The following is a 21,219-nucleotide window of genomic DNA, read 5'->3' on the forward strand; positions in this document are numbered from 1 at the left end:
GGTAGGTGTTTGTTGAACCATAGTGGGGTGTAGGTGTAAATTTTCCCAGTGTTTTGCTTTTTTCTTTCATTGTTTTTTATTAAATTTTGTCATATACACAAATAATGAGTACAATTAAAGACAACCATCATACATTAGAACACATTTGCTGGAGTTCTTTGAGGGATACTGCATGACATAATATACAATCATACCTAGGTGACTGATACATTTACAGCACTAAGTCAAATGCAAGGTGGGGTGTGAAGTCCCACCATCCCCAAGCACCCCATAGGGAACAAACTGTGCCATGGGGTAGGCAACCCAACCCACCTTATAGTACACCTATGCACATGTGATGACAGAACAGTTACCTGTCATCGCTTAATTCCTTGTCAGCATCGCTCTACGGTATACATGCATATAGCTGTACTTCATTGCAAGATTAAACCATAGATTTGGGGTAAACATAATAAAGTGAAACTATAACTAAATTAACTTAAAATAGATAACAAACATAAATTACCACCATTTAAGAAGCATGTCAATATCAGTATATCAAGAGACGTTCCTGGAAATCTTGTGGGCCTTGTTATCCAATTAGTGGTGAGTTGAGACATTGAGTTGAGTGAGTATACAAAGAATTTTTCATATAGGTATTGGGTATTACATCAGTTATGCTGGGTATTGAGTCATTTTTCCATTTCGAGGTAATAGTTAGTCGTGCTGCTATAAGGATATGGGAAGTTACACATCTGTGTTTCGTAGGTATATTATCTATCCCCAGGTTAAGGAGGGTCAAAGCAGGTGTAGGGGTGAGAATGATTCCTATGACTTTTGCTAATAGGGAAAACACTGAGTTCCAGAAACTTCTCACGACTTACATTCCCATAGAATATGAAATATTGTTCCTTTAGAACCACAGTTTCTCCAGCAGCAGTCTCTAGCACCCTTGAAGATGTGTGATAGTCTCACCGGCGTCAGGTAACTCCTATATAATAATTTGAGAGCTAAGTCCCAGTGGTTAGTACAATGGGAGTAATTATAACTGGTTTGGGTTGCCTTGATCCATTCTGACAAAGCAAATGTGGTTTGCAAGTCCCTTTCCCAATTTATCATACTTGAGGATTTAGAGTAGGCCTGAGTATTTTGTAGTTTCTTGTAGAACCACGAAAGGCCTTTAGGTTTATTACAGGAGGTGGTTAGGTATTCCCATATGTCTGGTCGTATGATGAAAGATGAACTTTGGTTTTTGATGTGGTAGTGATGTAGCTGAATATCAGCGTATGATAATTTAGGTGGACGATTGGAAATATTGTTATATGTGGTATCTATTGTGGAGGTTCCAGCAGCTATTTTTAAAGAGGGGATGAGATACCCAGACATACCCAGGGTAATATCCTTCTTTTGTAGGGATTTGCTACTGTCAGTTTGTCCATTTAAAGTCCTCCATGCGGTCACCGTTGTGTAGATGGAAGGAAATTTGGAGTAGTACAGTGGCCTATGTGTTGAGGAACCTAGTAAAAGTGATGGTAAGTGTCAGGAAAGGTTCCCTCCGCTGGTAATATCAATAATTTGGCATGCAGTACTGCGATCCACCAGCAGGTGTCTCCTGCTGGAATTATGTAATCTTTGGTCCGCAGTACTGGTGTCCACCAGCGGAGGGATCCTGGCAATGTGGAGCAGGTATTGCCTTCTACAGTCAGGCGTCACATGACTGACAGCAGCCATTATAAATACCCGGCAGGTGCACACACACCTCGCCTTGGTATTGTTCCTTGTGCCCTGACCTGCTGCTGGTGATCCTGATTCTGAACCTATTCCTGTGCCCTGAACCTGTGACCCGTGGTTCTGATCCTGTTTCCCTGTCCTGGTCCCTACCCTGTCCCACCTGTTACCATTATCCCTGTCCTGCAGTCTGATCCGTCCATCCTCTCCCTGTCCTGTGTTCCTTACCCCATTTGCTGATCTCCCCGTGTATGACCTTGGCCTGGCTTGTGACTCTGATTCTGGACTGCCCTTGTTTATTTGCTGATCCTCTGTGTATGACCCTGGCCTGCCTACCGTTTACGGTCCTTGCATTTCCCATTTATTGTACATATCTGTCTGTTGTTGTTTGGGGGTCTTTGTTGGTTGGTTTATTGCACTGTGTGGTTGTATTTATATTATTCACTTTCTTTAATAAATCATATTTCACTTATACACGTTTGGGTTTCCTCTGTTGCAGTCCACACAGTTCTGGTCTTATCTGATACGTGACAGAATACCAAGGCCATCCCTGACCAGAAGTGGCTACACAGAGGAACCATCTTGGTTCAGGTTGCTTACTGAAATGAATTTAGAAGTGATTCGTTATTATGCTTTGTTGGCGTCTGAGAGTGGTGACTATCTCCGCCAGACACTGAAAGGGTGGACCAGTGATCAGCTGTTGGAAACCATTAGTTTAGCTCACTCCTGGGTTGATCAGGGCTGTATGTTGTTTGGGGATGTTCAGCCGTTAATTCAAATCTGCACAGAGCTGGCCCTGCCCTGTATCCCAGGGGGCCAGGATGATTTTTCTCCCCCTTTCAGTATTAATCAAGTCACATCACTGGTATGGCTTCTGGAAGATGATTCCCCTTACTTTTTTGAGCATTACACAGCCTGTTCCCAACAGATGATAATAGAATGTGTTGATTCCGTACAATCCCTTGTTAGACAGGCAGTATGTAACCCGCAGTTTGTACAACCATTACTTTTAGCATGGTCTGGTATTTTGCAATCAGCCACAGCCAGCCCACAACAAACCATCTCTGCTACCAAACACCTGCCTGCCCAAGAGTCTCTTCCTCCATCACCTATGGCAACCTCAGTTTCAGCCCAATATACTCTACTCCCCACCAAATATCAATACCCTGTTTCTTCCTGCTGCACATATCCTGCCTTTAATCCAACTGCCTCTTTCCCGTGGCCCACTATCCCTCAAGATCTTCCCCCAGCCACTGTTACCTCTTCCCTGCCATATTCCAACCCTTCTCTCCAGTCTGCTTCATCCCCTACCTATAGATCTGCAGCTACCTACAGGCCTACAGTAGCTAAATCTAAAAAGAGACGGAAGTTCTTTCCTACCCATTTGATCCTGCCAGTAACGCAACCTGCCTCCACATCAACCAACCTGCTCCAGTCTGCCTGCATGCCAGCTGAACCTGATCACCCACCTGATTCTGCCAATCATCTGCCTGCTATCCAGCCTGACGCCTTGCAGCCTGATGTCCCGGCCTTCCAGCCTGATGCCTTGCAGCCTGATGTCCCGGCCTTCCAGCCTGACGCCTTGCAGCCTGATGTCCCGGCCTTCCAGCCAGACGCCTTGCAGCCTGATGTCCCGGCCTTCCAGCCAGATGCCTTGCAGCCTGATGTCCCGGCCTTCCAGCCAGACGCCTTGAAGCCTGATGTCCCGGCCTTCCAGCCAGACACCTTGCAGCCTGATGTGCCGGCCTTCCAGCCAGACGCCTTGCAGCCTGATGTCCCGGCCTTCCAGCCAGACGCCTTGCAGCCTGATGTGCCGGCCTTCCAGCCAGACGCCTTGCAGCCTGATGTCCCGGCCTTCCAGCCAGATGTCTTGCAGCCTGATGTCCCGGCCTTCCAGCCAGACGCCTTGCAGCCTGATGTTCCGGCCTTCCAGTCCGATGCCTTCCAGTCTGATGCCCCGGCCTTCCAGTCTGATGCCTTTCAGTCTGATGCCCCGGCCTTCCAGTCTGATGCCTTCCAGTCTGATGCCCCGGCCTTCCAGTCTGATGCCTTTCAGTCTGATGCCCCGGCCTTCCAGTCTGATGCCCCAGCCTTCCAGTCTGATGCCTTCCATTCTGATGCCCCGGCCTTCCAGTCTGATGCCTTCCAGTCTGATGCCCGGCCTTCCAGTCTGATGCCCCAGCCTTCCAGTCTGATGTCCCGGCCTTCCAGTCTGATGCCTTCCAGTCTGATGTCCCGGCCTTCCAGTCTGATGTCCCGGCCTTCCGGTCTGATGTCCCGGCCTTCCAGTCTGATGCCTTCCAGTCTGATGTCCCGGCCTTCCAATCTGATGCCTTCCAGTCTGATGTCCTGGCCTTCCAGTCTGATGTCCCGGCCTTGCAGTCTGATGCCTTCCAGTCTGATGTCCCGGCCTTCTGGTCTGATGCCTTCCAGTCTGATGTCCTGGCCTTCCAGTCTGATGTCCCGGCCTTGCAGTCTGATGCCTTCTAATCTGATGTCCCGGCCTTGCAGCCCGATTCCTTCCAGTCTGATGTCTCGGCCTTGCAGCCCGATTCCTTCCAGTCTGATGTCCCGGCCTTGCAGTCCGACGCCTTCCAGTCTGATGTCCCGGCCTTGCAGTCCGATGCCTTCCAGTCTGATGTGCCTGCTGTCCAGCCTGATGTGCCTGACGTCCCAGTGCCTGCCTTCCAGCCTGACGTCCCAGTGCCTGCCTTCCAGCCTGACGTCCCAGTGCCTGCCTTCCAGCCTGACGTGCCGCTGCCCGCCTTCCAGCCTGACGTGCCGCTGCCCGCCTTCCAGCCTGACGTGCCGCTGCCTGCCTTCCAGCCTGACGTGCCGCTGCCCGCCTTCCAGCCTGACGTGTCGCTGCCTGCCTTCCAGCCCGTTGTGCCAGCTTCCCGGTCCGATGTGCTTCTGTCTGCTGCCCTGCTTGAAGTGCCCGTTACCCAACCTGATGTGGCTTTGCTCATAGCCCAGCTTGACGCAATGGACTTTCCCCAGCAACTGCTAGTTGGAGTGTCCGGAGGTCGCTCCTTTGAGGGGGGGTACTGTCAGGAAAGGTTCCCACCGCTGGTAATATCAATCATTTGGCATGCAGTACTCCAATCCACCAGAAGGTGTCTCCTGCTGGAATTATGTAATCTTTGGTCCGCAGTACTGGTGTCCACCAGCGGAGGGATCCTGGCAGTGTGGAGCAGGTATTGCCTTCTACAGTCAGGCGTCACATGACTGACAGCAGCCATTATAAATACCCGGCAGGTGCACACACACCTCGCCTTGTTATTGTTCCTTGTGCCCTGACCTGCTGCTGGTGATCCTGATTCTGAACCTATTCCTGTGCCCTGAACCTGTGACCCGTGGTTCTGATCCTGTTTCCCTGTCCTGGTCCCTACCCTGTCCCACCTGTTACCATTATCCCTGTCCTGCAGTCTGATCCATCCATCCTCTCCCTGTCCTGTGTTCCTTACCCCATTTGCTGATCTCCCCGTGTATGACCTTGGCCTGGCTTGTGACTCTGATTCTGGACTGCCCTTGTTTATTTGCTGATCCTCTGTGTATGACCCTGGCCTGCCTACCGTTTACGGTCCTTGCATTTCCCATTTATTGTACATATCTGTCTGTTGTTGTTTGGGGGTCTTTGTTGGTTGGTTTATTGCACTGTGTGGTTGTATTTATATTATTCACTTTCTTTAATAAATCATATTTCACTTATACACGTTTGGGTTTCCTCTGTTGCAGTCCACACAGTTCTGGTCTTATCTGATACGTGACAGTAATGCCCCATACACACGATGAGATTATCGGACGAATGATCGTCCGTTTTTTATTGCATGCTAATCTCAGATCGAATCTGATGAGTTTACTAAAGTCACAAAAATTCCCGCACGACAGAAAAAAAATTCGGAAGTGATGTCATGTGTTGTAATGCATTTGTATTGCATTTTCGAACGATAGCTGTACTGATTAAACGAAAATCGTACGATCTGGCATCGTACGAAAAAAATTTCCGTGCATGTCCGATAATATCGGATGTACTGTCCTAATCGGCTCTCGAAAGCTCTGTACTAACGATCCGATTATCGTACGATCGCTTCGAAAGCGGTATTTTCCGTACGATTTTCGGATCGTGTGTACGGGGCATAAGTCTCTTCTTGTTACTATTGCTTGCTCTATTTGCACCCATCTGTCATTTGTCGAACCATGATTTAGCTTGATCAAGCAGCGCAGCAAAGTAGTAGTTGCATAGATTAGGCAACCCCGTCCCCCCTCTGTCTTTGCTTTAATAGTATAGGATATGAAATTCTTGCTATTTTACCAGCCCATATAAATTTCCTTAGCATTTTGTCAACTACAGCGAAGAAAGATTCAGGTAAGCTGATGGGGATCGTTCGGAAATAATAGATTATTTTTGGCAATACAGTCATTTTGAAAGCCGCTATCCTCCCTAGCCAGGTGAGTTCATGTGAAGAGATATGTGTTAGGTCATCTTTTATTGTATTCACTAGGGCAGGATAGTTATGTTCATACACAACACTAGAGGGGTAAGAAAGATTGATCCCTAGATATTTCAACGTTTTTGTAGCCCATTGGAATGGGAATTTTGATTTTAGTGTAGTGAGATTGTGAGCATAGATATGTATGGGGAGGATAGAGGACTTGTCAATGTTAAGTTTATAGTAGGATATACTTCCAAATCTGTTGAGTACGTTTTGTGTCCTTTCAAGGGAAGTTGCTGGTGAGGTTAATGTCAATACCATGTTGTCCACAAATAAACCTATTTTGTGGTCTATGTCCAATACTTTAATGCCTTTGATGTTGGAGTCTTGCCTGATTGCTTCCGCCAAGGGCTCCATCACCAATGAAAAAAAGGGGACAGAGGCCATCCCTGGCGGGTCCCGTTTGTGATGTAAAATTTATCTGACATGGCATTGGAGGTATAGACTCACGCTGTCGGTGTCGTATACAGTGCAGAGATGGCTGACCCGATAGGACCCAAGAAGCCAAATTTGTTAAGTGTCGCTCTTGGGTACCCCCAGCGAACCCGATCAAATGAGTTTTCAGCATCGAGTGTCAGGAGCACTGTGGGTACCTTTTGAGTCTGCTATTCTAAGAAGGTTATGTATTCTTTGAGTGCCATCTGGGACTTGCTTACCTTTCACGAATCCCACTTTGTCTGCCTTTATTAAATGAGGGGTTTCTTCCACTAGGCGATTAGCTAAAAAAAAATTGTATACTTTTAGGTCCATATTAAGAAGGGATATAGGGCGAAAGTTTTGAGGGGTATCTGTTTTTTTCCCTGGTTTTGGAAGTGCCACTATAATCACTTGGAGCATCTCTTCTGGAAATGAGGTAGAGACAGTAGCCTCATGAAAAAGTTTTTTCATGTATGGTACTAAAATTGTTAAAAAAGCCCTGTAATACTCGGCTGAAAAGCCATCAGCCCCTGGTGATTTATTATGAGGTAGAGAATGGATGTCATGGTAGATTTCTGTTTCCGTTATGTCGGCATTTAAATACTGTCGTTTTTTAGTGTCTAGGGATGGAAGCTTGATAGAGTGAAGAAAGTCTGACTTTAAGTTGTAAAGTTGTTGGTAATACTTACTAAAAGCATTAGCTATGTCTAGAGGATGGTATATGGTTTTGGCTGTACTGGGGTCAATAATATGGGCACGTTTGGATTTTTTGCTGTTTCTTGCGAAGGTAGGCAGCCAAGAATTTGCCAGCCTTATTCCCCTGTGTGTAGTGGATGGCTTTAAATATTTAAATCTTAGGGGCGCATGCGCGGCGCGGAGCAAGCAGGACGCTAGACTCAGGAGCTCCGGGGACAGTGGAGATTCTATATCACTCCCCGGGACAATACTGCTCTCCTATCAAAACCAAACTAACCCCATCGTCCCGAGGGATCATTTGTGCATGCCGACAGCCAAGAAGGGCAAGCGGAAAACCGCTCAACGCTCTCTTACGAACTACCTGCTTCGGGTCACTGAGAGACAAGAGATGTCCCAAGATGGCGCCCAGGCCTTCACGGACGCGGAGGCACCACACGCAGCGAGCTCCCATGCAGGTACGGGGGATGCCCAGCTAACGAAAGCAGACTTGGAAGATAGCCTAGCTCACATGTATGATAGGCTAGCTAGGAAATTCCAGGCGGAATTACAGAAATCAACCAGTACGCTGTCTCAAGAGTTAGCGGCCCTGGGAAACAGGACGGATCTCTTAGAAGTGAAGCATGATGAGCTTCACTTAGCTTATACGGACCTTCGGAGGGACCATGAGATGTTGGGAGACACGGTTGTCCAGCTCCAGAATCACTTGGAAGACCTGGACAACCGCAACAGAAGGAACAATGTTAGGGTGCGGGGGATCCCTGAATCGGTGACCGATCTCCCAATCACGATCACAAAGTTGTTCCAACTCCTTCTTCCTAATCAGCCAAAGGAATCCTTTATTTGTGATCGCCTGCATAGGGCCTTGAGGCCTAAGCCAGCCCCGGAGAAACCCCCACGGGACATTGTTATGTGCCTTAAAGACTTCCTTATTAAGGAGGAAATCCTCAGGGCTTCCCGTAATACCCCACGTATTCAGCTGGATGAGATCGCCGTTCAAATCTTCCCTGACATAGCTCCCGCTACTCTGGAGAAGCGGCGACAGATGAGAAAAATCACCTCTGCGTTGCAGACAGCTCAAATACGTTATCGCTGGGGGTTTCCATTTAAACTAATCGTCCCACATAATGGCGGGGAGTGAATGGAGCAGGTGGATGTAGGGGCCATAGGGCCCCATGTGTATACTTTATTGGTCTGGTTGGGTCTTCCACCCCGACCCCACAGTTTTTTTGTTTTTTTTGTTACTGTTTATTTGTTTTTGTGTTATGCTGACCGTAATGATTGCCCTGGAATATGGATAGATATGCTTACTGTTTTTGGCTTTTCTAAATGGTGGAGGTCTGGCTTTGACCACGTCCTGATAATGCTTTGCCTTAGTGTGAGTAGGAGTAGCTCCCTGGGCACTGGACTCTAGCATGTGGTACAGCACCTCTCTGGTAGTGTCTTCAGAGCAGCGTGCCTACTTATCGGATAGCATAGGTCTACAAATTATTTCCAGTAATGTGCGGGGTTTCAACTCCCCACAAAAGAGAAGGAAGGCTTTCCGCCAATATAAGCGAATGGGCGCGGATATTATTCTCTTACAAGAGACCCACTTCTCCTCTGCGGCTTGTCCTAAATTTTTTGATAAGTCTTATAAATTGCACTACTATAGCACTTTTGAGTCCAGGGCCAGGGGAGTTGCGATCTTTATTCGTAATAATTTACAGTTTGAACCTTCCCATGTCTATAAGGACCCTAATAGCAGGTTCCTTGTTCTCCAGGGTTTGATACAGGGTAAGGCGGTGACTGTAGCTAATCTGTACGCTCCAAATTCTGCGCAAGGTACTTTTTATCAGCAATTTTTACTAATTTTGGACAGATATATCTCTCCCCATCTGATTGTAGGGGGAGATTTTAACTTGGTGGCCAACCCTTCGTTAGACAGAAGTAAACCAACCCACTGTGCTAAAGCCTTCCCGAAACTACTTAGCCGATCATTGGATAGATTACAACTTATCGATACTTGGAGGGCACTGAATATTGGTACCAGAGAATATACTCATTACTCCCACCCCCACGACAGCTACGCTAGATTAGATTACATATACACTTCCCCCATATTACTGGCTAACTCGGCTCTCGCGTCTATCCACCCATGTCCCTGGTCTGATCACCATGTGGTTACCTTTCATACCTCTCACATTGGCCTTTCCCCTGCAACGGGCTCTTGGAGGCTGAACGATTCATTATTGTTGGACCCTGAAATTTACACCCGCGTTGCGGGCCTCCTAGAGGAATACTTCAACACTAACGACACGGGCGACATCTCCCCCCAAATACTTTGGACTGCTCATAAAGCAGTTCTTCGTGGCCATCTGATTGAAATCGCTGTCACCAAAAAAAGGCAGAAAAGTGCACAGATTCAAACCCTCACCCGTGACTTACAAAAATTATATCAGTCCCACTCAGGTACACATTCGCCAGATACCATGCAGTTAATCAACCAAAAGAGAGCCGAGTTAGACACTATACTCTCGGAACATACAGAGAAATCATTGCGCTGGTCTAAAGCTAAATTTCTTTTACATAGTAACACAGCCTCTAGTATGTTCTCTCGCAAACTTCATCAGTCTTTACAACCTTCCCACGTTTATAAATTGAGAAATAATTCAGGCCATATGGTTACTCACCCCACGGAAGTACTCCAAATTTTCAAAGCATTTTACCAAAATTTGTTATCCCCTCCCTCACAACCTATAACCCAAGATATAGACCAGTGGCTGGATTGTTTGCGCCTTCCATCCCTCTCGGACTCACAACTTCAGGCTTTGAATGCTCCCTGTTCCGACCAAGAGGTCATAGCCATTATGAAAACTCTTAAATCCTCTACGGCTCCAGGCCCAGACGGTTATACCTCTTTATATTACAAAAAAATTTCCCAGATTTTGGCCCCTAGATTGACGAAACTTTTTAATCAGACTCTGCAAGGTTATACTGTTCCAGAAGAAATGTTGCACGCCAATATGACATTAATCCCCAAACCGAATAAGGACCACACCATGCCCCAAAATTATAGGCCCATTTCCGTTTTAAATAATGATATTAAAATCTTAGGAAAATTGTTAGCAAATCGATTAGCCCCTATCATTTGTGCCCTGGTCGGCCCGGAACAAACTGGATTTATCCCCAATAGGCAAATCACGGACAATATCAGACTGGCCATGAACATTATACAAGACGCAAACCTTTACTCCCACAAAGTCTTGATTCTGGGATTGGACATACATAAAGCATTTGATAGTATTTTATGGCCTTATCTGGACAGAGTTTTAACAAAATTTGGGTTTATGGGAGAATTTTGAACGGATTTAAGGCACTATATCATAGCCCTCAAACTAGAATAAAAATCCCTGGTTGTTCATCTGATTTCTTCCTATTAGGCAGAGGTACCAGGCAAGGCTGTCCCTTGTCTCCCTTAGTGTTTGCCCTGGCCTTGGAGCCCCTTGCCAGGGCACTTATAACTAACCCAAATATAGGAGGGTACCTGAAGGGGGAAGGGGAATACAAGATTAGTCTCTATGCGGACGATGTCCTCCTGTTCTTACCCAATCCTTTAATATCATTGCCCAACCTTATTGAGAACCTCAATTCCTTTCAGAAGCTTTCAGGATTAGCGGTTAATCTATCTAAATGTTCTGCCCTCCCTATTAATTTCACCCACCCGGAAATCTTAAATCTCCAAAACACATTTGGTCTCCCCTTATCTCAACATACGTTGCATTATCTCGGGATTCACCTTGCCCCTACACTGAAAGACACATATAATGCTAATATTCCGGTTGTCTTTTCTGCAGTTAGGAGATGGCTGAAACTGTGGTCCACATACCATATCCCCTTAATGGGTAGGGTGGTGGCTGTTAAAATGTCTATTTTACATAAATTACTTTATTTTTTTAGAGCCCTCCCACTGTATATCCCACGCCAATCCCTTACGCTTTTACAACGAGACATTAACGCCTTTATATGGCAAAACAAAAGGCCCAGGTTTGGGAAGCCCCTGTTGCATCGACCTCTGCCTCAGGGTGGACTGGGTTTACCAGATATTTGGTTGTATTACCTGGCAGCTAGGTTAGCCCAAACAGCTCAATGGCACGCCCCTAATCTTGGGGTGCCGTGGTTGAAATTTGAGACCCAGTCCATACGCCCGTACTTTCTCCCGGGCATCCTGTGGCAGGAGGGGATGAGACCGGGGGTTCTAGCCCCCCTAAATACTATTGTCAGTCGCTCCTTTTTTCTTTGTTCACTCTATCATTCTAAATTTAGATTACGCCCAAGCAGACCCCGTTTGGCTTCCTTTCTGGGGGATAAGAGGTTTCCCCTGGCCTTTGAGTCCCCCGGCTCCTTTAGCTGGTGGGTTCAAAAATCGTTGGTCACCCTACGGGCTCTCTGCAATGATAGCATACACTTTACCTCTTTCTCACAACTTCAAACGAGATACGAGATACCGAGGGGGGAGTTCTTTAAATTCCTCCAAATCCGCCATTTTTTTCAAACACACTATAGCGTAACTCGAGCTCACACTAATACACAATTTGAAGCTATATGCTTTCGGCACTCTAGGGACAGAGGTATTATTTCCACCATATACAAATATCTCATGGAGACCCACCTACCAGAGAAATCTAGAGCCATGGGATTGTGGGAAGCTGATCTGGCCACCGAATTCTCCTTGGAGGAGTGGCGAGGCATGCTCCTGAATATGCATAGATGCTCCCGCTCAATGGCGATTAAAGACACTGTGGTGTAATTACACACACGATGGTACCTCACCCCAGAGAGGGTTCATAAGTTTTATCCTTTGGTCCCCGACCTGTGCTTTAGGGGCTGTCCTGAGCCTGGCACCTTGCTCCATACATTTTGGAGCTGTCCCCTACTTCAACCCATCTGGGATCAGGTTTCGGCCTTGGTAGCCACCATCATAGGGTCTAACGTTGAACTGACAGCTGCACACTGCTTATTATTTGTCTCAATCCCGGGGACTACCCGATCCTCCCAAAGGTTAATTAATACTTTATTTAGCGCCATCCAATGGGCGGTGGCACTTCATTGGCGCACACCCTCGATTCCCTGGTCTCAGGTTCCTCGGAGGATGGATTCTATCCGTCTCATGGAGCGGATCCACCATACACTCCTGGACTCTATGCACATACATACCGCCAAATGGGCCAAGTGGCCTATCAGTACGAGGCCTGAGGGGATGATACTCCTTCCCCCCATCCCTCGGGAGGACCTCTGAATGTAAGTTGGTCCTGAACCCCTTTCTTGGGTCATAAAAGTCTCCCTTGCCTTGATCCTGCAGCCTACTCCACCAGGCCATTGCACATTTTCAAACATTCGATGTTTGGCGGCTACTAGCTGCTACAGGGCTGAAGTATAACATTTATGGTTTTTCTGTTTGACGATACGGTCAGTTGTTATTAGAAAATTAGTTCGTTGTTTTGTAAACTTACACAGATAACTCAAATGACTTAGCACAGTGCCTTTAGATGTGTTAAACACGAACTCAATGCAGAATATCTATAACAGACAAGAAGTTTATCCTGTTTTTTTTTATTTTTATTTCTGATACTGTATTGTCTCACCACGTTTGTGATTCACTATAATATTGTACACTGATGCTGCAATATATATATGTGCATTACTGTGTATATTGTTTCTCACCCAATAAAAACGTTTGTATTAATAAATATTTAAATCTTTGTAGGTAGAGTTGGTGGTCTGCGATTAGGTATGTATGTACCTCCTGCCTAGCTAGAAACAGTGCTGATTGTATTTGAGGAGAAGGGTTAGTTTTATGTTGCATTTCGAGGGATTTAAGTTTAGCTAATAGTGTTGTCAGTGCTTGTAGTTTCCTCTTTTTTTCTCTTGAGGCTGCCTGGAGGAGCAAGCCTCTGCTGTACGCTTTCTGGGCGCACCACAGAGTAAAGATCGAGGTCTCAGGTGCATCATTATGGACGAAAAAATCTTTGATCTGAACATGCAGCCTATCCCTATGTTTGAGGTTGTTAAGTATAGAGATATTATTGCGCCACAAGTGCACTGGTGCCGCGGAATTGTGTTCTTTAATTGAGACAGAGATCGGAGCATGATCAGACCAAGTGATCAAATGAATTTTGACTGAAATTACATTTTTGAGTAGGGGTAGGTCAGACACAAATAAGTCAATTCTTGAGTATGACTTGTGAGGAGCAGAGAAGTAGGTAAAGTCTCTTTCCTCAGAATTGGCACACCTCCATATATCATATAAGTCAGATGTGTGTAAGAAGGGTTGAAGTTTGCTATGGGATGATCATTGCAGGGCAGAGCAGTCTAAACGTCTGTCAAGCACACAATTAAAATCTCTGCAATAGAGTACCAAACCCTTCTTCACCCTATCAACTTTTTTCTTAAGAGCGGGCAGGAAAGGAATTTGTCTGCTATTTGGAGCATACAGGTTAATTACGGTGTAAATAACATTATTTAATTCACAAACCAATATAATAAATCTACCTGCTTTATCTTTGGTTATGTCATGGAGGCAAAATGCTACTGTGTGACCAACTGCGATCAGAACTCCACCTTTTTTTCTTTGGGCTAGAGGCTGTAAAAACCCGGGGGAACAATTTATTTGTACACAAAGGTTGTTTCTGTAGAGCAAAATTAGTCTCTTAAATACATAAAATGTCACTTTTTAGAGTTTTAGCCTGTTGCCACATGGCCCACCTTTTAAAGGGGCTATTGAGGCCATGAGCATTTAAAGAAACAAAGTTAAGGACCATTACCTAAATGTAGGATAATGCCTTGTGGGAGTAGTTGTAGAAATAAGGGTGAGCGTTCATACCTCAGTGTACCTGTACTTGAGGATTTGATGTCCTTGGATATGGCGTAGTCAATTGCGTTTGGTGGTGACCACTGGTGAATGGATTCCAGGATGTCACCAACAGGTTGACCGTACTTAATCATAGGTGGTGAAGCAAAAATGGAAAAAACTAAAACTTCAACAATCAAACAGAAAGAGTAACATAAAAAAGCAAGGAAATAGTCCTCAATGTGCGATTGGTATCGCATAAGAGCACCTGAGGGAACAAGCTCTCAGTGTCCAGCTTCAGCCCTTGTTATCGTTAGGTTGAGAATGTTTGTAAGACCCTTACATGCGAGGTGGTAGGGCAAGATCATGTTGTGTTCCTTTGTTTCCTTTCAGGCGTAATGCAACCCTGGGCGTTGGTGGTAGTTATAGCCTCTCCATCAGTTGGGAGAAGGCCCCACTTTTTTGTGAGTTGAAGAACTTCCTCTAAAGATTTAATAGCGAAGGTGCGGCCATCTTTGGTAATAAGGAGCTTCGTGGGGAAAACCCATGAGTATGCAAGGTGGTTGTTGCATAATAGTTTAGTAAGAGGCACCAGCTTTTTCAGTGCCAGCATTGTGTGCTGGGAAAGTTCAGCATAAATGGCAATGCCTGAGTAGGGGGTTGGGCAGTGGAGAGTGTTGTCTTGCAAACCGCATCGAGTTGTCCTTGACGTGGAAGAAATGTATGCGGGCTATGACGTCGCGCAGGATTTTGTCCGGCAGGTGTTGGTGCTTAGGTAGTCTATGAGCCCAATCTTATGTTATTTCTCCATTTGTTACATCAGAGAGTTAGTCCCGTATCAGTTGTTGAATGTAATGTCGGAGGTCAGAGGGGGGTACAGATTCCGCTACACCATGCAACTTAACGTTGTTTCTGTGAGATCTGTCCTCTAAGTCCGCCATTTTGTTCTTTAGTGCCTCTATCTTGTTATCTTTGTCGTTATGTGCATCCACTAGCTCTTTATGAGCAGTCGTGAATTCCGCCATTTTATCCTCTACATGGCTGACACGCTCTCCAACTTCACCTATGTCTGACTTGTTTTGTGTGATACACTCCATGAGATCCCTGTGCATTGATCCCCGCAGATACACCAGCATCTCCTTCATTGTGGTATCCCTTAGGGGTTGTCCGGTGGTAGGGAAATCATGAATTTGCTCTTAGAATTCAGTTGTGGTATTCTGGGACATGTAATCCTCCTTTCTGTCTCCTGCGTATGTGTGGGCAGAGGAGCTGCTTAGAAGCTGCCTTTTGTGGGCTCTGGGATGGTGTATTGCAGGAGGATGAGCGACTGCTGTTGCTTGGGGAGACAGATGGGGCATACTCATGTCTCTCTTATCTCCTCGTGGGCCATCCTGTCTGGTGCGCCTCTGACTGTGAGAGGCGGCACCATCTTGTGAGATTGGCGTGTAGCAAAGCCAAAAAATGCAGTCATTTTGCAGGGACCTCCCTGAGTTTTTCTCTTACCCATTACCGCGGTGAGGTTGGTGGGGTTCACAGGCACCCTTGGATCTTGGCTTACCGTTGCTCTCTGTCACTTTGTGCGGGCTGGTGAAGCTGGGGATCCCGGAGCTCTCTCCTTACAGGGCCATCTCCTTCAGCTGCCAGCCACACCCCCCCCCCCCCCCGTTTTGCTTTTTCAACGTGATTTCCTATTTTCTTTGATGATGGAGTAGCATTTCCATATTATATCTTGGGTTTTTTTGTGATTTTTTTCCCTCTGAGGATAGCTTGGAGCAGGGTAAATGCTGGGTGACCTGGTTTATTACATACTAAGGATCTATAGCGTTGCACTTCCACTTTGTTAAAGTGGTATATGTGGGAGAGTTGAGCTGCCAAGCTACCAATAATCTTGTAGATCAGGAAGGGACACTCCTCCTATATCCGTAGGGTTCTTTAGAACATGCCAGGCCAGTTTATGTCTGCCATTTCCCCATACAAATGAGTTTAGAATGGCTTTCATTTGTTTAAATATTTTTAAAGGGATATAGAGAGGAGCATGTCAAACCATCATCATAACAAAATCATTTTTATTATATTTGTACGTCCCATAATCCCTAGTGGCAGCCTGGACCATGTCTGGGTTTTGAACTTATCAAGTCAAATAGGGGTGTAATATGCAGGTGTGTGTGGTGCATCAAAGTCCTAGTGACCTCCACCCCTAAGTACTTAATTTTGGATACTCAAGATAATTTGTAAAGTTGGGTTTTAGGGGGGAAAGATGTCCAGTGGGAGGATTTGGGACTACCCATTTTTTCAATGATTTCAAGTGCATCCTGTAGTGAAGGTCCCTGATCTGCCAAGTACAGAATAGTGTCATCAGCATATAGACCTATTTTATCTACTGTGTGTCCTCTTCTCAATCCCTTTATATGAGTGTCTGCTCTAATGGCAATTGCCAGAGGCTCTGCTGCCAGGGCATACATCTGGGGCCTGTTTTACTAGAGGAAGCAAACTCATTATAAACAAAGTGTAAGGGCAGCGCTGTGCCTCCATTTGTTGTGAAATTCCAGACACAATGCTTAGCAGCTGCCCAGTGCCATCATCCTCCTCCTGCAATGGAGCTCTCCTGTTTATTTGGGAGTGCCTATTAGATCTTTGAACTACAGGATTATTAGTATACTGTTCGGCCTATGATTGGATGGGAGCCTGTGATGCTTCAGCCGCCAAGGGCTCCTCTAGAGCAGACTTCTCCATTGGGGACTGGTGCAAAGGGCTGCAGCCCACAGTTTCCTCCTCCTCCTCAGCAGGTGCTTCGACTTGGTCTCCCGAAACCATAACATCCTCCTCCACCCAACTTGATTCAGTGCTGTAAAATATAAAAGTTTACTAATAAATCATTGTGTAAATAGATGGTAATTTATATGTTAGACACATTAAACTAAAAAGGAAATGAGGTAGATTGAGGAGGTATAGGGAAGGAAGGAATGAGGGTGAGAAGGAGGGGGAGATAGGGATACTTAATAATTGCTTCCAGGACTGGTTTAAGAAAATCCAGGTAGCCAACAAATGCATATGGCTTTTTCCTTGTGTCAACTGAGCCACTCTTGGTCTCCTGCAGATTCCTCACATACTTTGTATATGTGTCACATAGACTCCGCCATCTCGTCTTGAGAGCGAAAACTGTACAAAAAGTAGAAACACAATTATGCTTCTCTTTTCTTTCAGGTACCTGGCTACCGGCAATTCATTTTCTAGTTTACAATTTCAATACAAGCTGGGAAAATCAACAGTGAGTTCTATTGTTGTTGGAATCAAACAGGAATTAATATTATACATCTACACAGCTGTTTGTACAGCCGAACTCAGCCATATTGATACCATGCAGTCCCACGTGTTTAAAAGGAAGGAATGTGACACAAAGACACAATCTGGATAGCAGAATGAGTTCTATTCAGCCCACCTGGAATGTACTGAACTTCAAAGACAATATGGTGCCGGCTTGTCTGCAAGAACAAAAGACAGTTGGTGAGCGGGAGGGGTGTCCGAGATCGAACCACAAGATGGGAATCCAGTCGGAGCAGTTGCAATTCATGGGCAGACACTGCCCCCCAGAGGCCAAGTATGGCAGGACTGTCCGAGGTGATTAGCCTGGGGAGGAAACGCCCCAGAGACGCTGATTGGTCCACGGGAAAAGTAGGATGGGCTATGGGGTGTGGTATGGCTGAGGTATGTTTAACAAAAAGGGTTGCAACCATGAGTTCGGTCTCTCTATTCCATCAGGAGATCGAGTCACGAGGGTCGATAAGTATAAGGCTTATATTGTACTTTGATTATATGCTATGTATTATTGTAACTTCTATTGATACTTGATGCACGTTTTCTTATTTCCTTGGGAAATAAATGAGATTTAATTGATCTTAGACCGTGTATTGATTTCATAGCCAATGGTGATAGTATTGTGATATTAACAATAACATGTGCTTGGCGTATTGATAGACTAGCTGAATTATAGGGACTAGACAAAGGAATACATAACTGAGAATAATAATAATAGATTGAATTGATCAGTTACTTCATTTGGCACCCCAGAAGGCGTGTAAAACGTATTTTTACACAGAATCCACAAAAATCTAATGTATTTTTGTTTCTGAGTCCCTGTAAGTCACGACGATCCTCAAAGACACCCAGAACTGAAAGTCATCTCTAGTGTGGACAAGATTGGCGCTGGCTCGCGAATTCTGAAACCACTCTTGGATGAGCAGGAGGATTCTGTGAGATATTCCACTGGTAGAACGGACGCGTAAAACCTGGTGAGAATTGTGACTGATATATATATATATATATATATATATATATATATATGTACATTATTGTTGTGTTTGCTGCAGAACTGTAACCAGAGGGCAAATTGGCGCACTGGTGAGATAGGGACTGATCATCCCTGGTTATGTGATATAACCGCAGATTGACAGGATAAACCATACAATTTTGAGGGAAAAGTGGAAATATCCACGTGATTGTGAAAAAGCTTTCTGTCCCAAAAAAAATTCCCTATGACCTGCTATCGGATAGGAGGGCATTGAATAAGAGTGTGTTCTCCTTCGTGGGTAAACGGATTTGTATTTGTTTTTTTTTTGTTTTTGTTTTTTTGGCTTTTTGCATTTTTTTTATTTTTTTGCGCTGTTTTTTTTTGTATTTGGAGTGGGACTACAGGTCAAAGCTAGCTTCTAAACAGCTTCATCTGTGTCTTTGTGTGTTTGGTATCTGTTTGTTTAGTGTATTGCTAATGCACAGTGTTGGTTAGAGAGTGACAGGAATTACCATACATCTTTGAGGAAAAAGAAAAAAGTGGGGGAAATATAGGTTTTTATTTCTACCCACGTGAGAGTGAAATAGCTCTGGTCCAATAGAAGACCAAGGCATTGATTAAGAGTGTGCCTTGTGTCTTGTATGCTGTAGAACCACAAGTCACTGTAGATTTAAACGTTCGTATCTGTTTTTTTTTTTTTTTTTGGTAGGACTAGGGGGGTTGTCTATTTGTTTGTCTGTTTTCTATTGTCTAAGCAACTGGTTGAGCAACCGTAGTGTGGATAGGCTAATTAGCATGTCAATGGAAATCCTTGAAGAGTTTCTTGGGAAAAATGCTTGTATTCAATTCAACAGTATAGGAAAGGATGCGTTAACACACCAATTCAATGATCTATTGAAACAATGCAATACTCATAATGATGCCATAAAGTATAAAAAATCTTCAAAAAAGGGCAAGAAAAAGAGAATAGCCAATTCTGTATGCATGTTGCTGAGAATGAAAGAGATTGCAGAACAGAAAGAGTTGGAGTGGTATAAGGATAGAACAGAGTTACTAGGAAAGATAGAAAATGTGAGTAGAGATATTGCAGCTATAGCGGCAAATGCGGACGCGGATGTTTGTGAATGTGAGGACATGAGGAATGAGATTGAACAATTGGTGACTGAGAATAGTGTATTGGAACAGGGGTTGGATGAATGGAAGGAAACATGTATGTTGAGAGAACAGTGTATCACATCTTTAGAAAAGAAAGAGGCTGGGAATGTAAATGCGATAGAAATGCTTAGGGCAGAGCTACAGGAATGTAAAAGTCAGCTAGCCCAAAAAGATCATACTATTGTGTCTTTGAGAGCACGGGCAATGGAGAACGTGCACAGCCATTGCTGTGCTAACAAAGATGCACATTCCATTGTGACACAGGAGCAAAGAGAAGGGATACCGATAGAACAGCAACCAGTATGTTCGGCTGACAATGCTGAAGAGTCCCCGAATCAAAGTTCTTCTCTCTTCACTCCTGTGCCAGAAAGGACTGGACAAGGATTAGATATCATAAAAAGGGAGGGTAGCACCCAATCCACAACACTCTCCATACAAGATCGCACAAATTTGTGCCAGATTTTGGGAAAGTTTGACACTAGCGCTTCACCCATTAGTCTCTCGAACAGGCTGGAAGCTGTAGTGGCACAGTACATTTTGAACAATAGGGATGCATGCGCACTCCTCCGTGCATGGCTTCCATTGCAACTGTGTGAAAAACTGCAAACACCAGTCGGGAGTCATAGAGGTCTATCTCCCGAGTTAAACTCAAATTGGGGGAACTCGGCAGATGGAATGAGGGAAATGCAGCGCATAATGGGAGGAAGAGATACTAGGGGTTCAGACGCCCTGGAAAATACAAAGTTTAGGAGGGGAATTGATCCAATACTCTTTTGCAGTGAATACTTCTCCATTTATAAAGCCACCTACAATTGTCCTGATATGTCTCCTGATGACAATAGCTTTCTGTGTTCTATGGCTAATAAATGCACATGTATAGATTACCATACCAGAATTGCACCGAGGAACGCCACCTCGTATCAGACCTTTATAAACATATTAAGGGACTGGGTTCGGGAGACAGATCAAGACAATAGGCCCCATAAAAGAGTTGCGGAGATAGTTAAAAGCGAAGCTAGAGTGAGATTTGCAGGCAGGTGTTACAGATGTGGCAATACAGGCCATGTGATAAAGGACTGTAAACTGCCTAGGAGGAACATGGAGGAACATGGGTGAGAAGAAGCCTTGGCATAAGAGGGAACAGCAAAAACCTAAACCAGATAAGGTGGCGAAGGAGCCAAGCGAGGCACCTGATGCTACAATATATGGTTCTCTTCGGGAGGAAGTACAGAGGATAGGGAAAAGGCTTGAGGAAAACCACAAGGAGTATAAAATCCCTCCCCCAACCAATCCTTATTTTAAACCATAGGGATGTCAGGCCCCGGAGTTGTCCCTAATATGTCAGCTGGACAGGGACAAAAGCGGCAGACCACGTATCCGAGGGGCGATAGGGGGCCATCGCACAAATGTACTTTTGGATACAGGGGCAGCTGTCAGCATAACTAACATTGAACTTCAAAAGGATCCTGCGGGGAGGCAAATTTTCCTTAGAGGATTCGGGGGACAACTAGTACCCTCTGAGCAATCAATACCCGTAAACATAGAAATAAAGAGGTTATGTGTGGAACACAGTTTGTTTCTTTCCCCAACACATGAGGGCACTATTTTGGGCTCTGATGTCATGGGGGCACACG

At 45.2% G+C, this 21,219-nt stretch overlaps 1 protein-coding gene across 1 annotated transcript; it reads left to right on the forward strand.

Annotated features, from left to right (window-relative positions):
• Nucleotides 1-19,414: 19,414 nt before the first annotated feature.
• Nucleotides 19,415-20,701, forward strand: LOC143934952 (posterior protein-like). The gene has a single exon (XM_077458498.1). It carries the CDS (start codon nt 19,415-19,417, stop codon nt 20,699-20,701), a length of 1,287 nt encoding a protein of 428 aa, XP_077314624.1.
• The last annotated feature ends 518 nt before the right edge of the window (nt 20,702-21,219 follow it).

Source organism: Lithobates pipiens, unplaced genomic scaffold (genome assembly GCF_037356315.1).
Source record: "Lithobates pipiens isolate NorthernLeopardFrog02 unplaced genomic scaffold, aLitPip1_a1.2 Scaffold_28, whole genome shotgun sequence".
Lineage (NCBI taxonomy): Eukaryota > Metazoa > Chordata > Amphibia > Anura > Ranidae > Lithobates > Lithobates pipiens.

Bases quoted from the DNA above. Each gene is read 5' to 3' on its own strand.
- LOC143934952 (XM_077458498.1), top strand. From the start codon at position 19,415: ATGTTGCTGAGAATGAAAGAGATTGCAGAACAGAAAGAGTTGGAGTGG.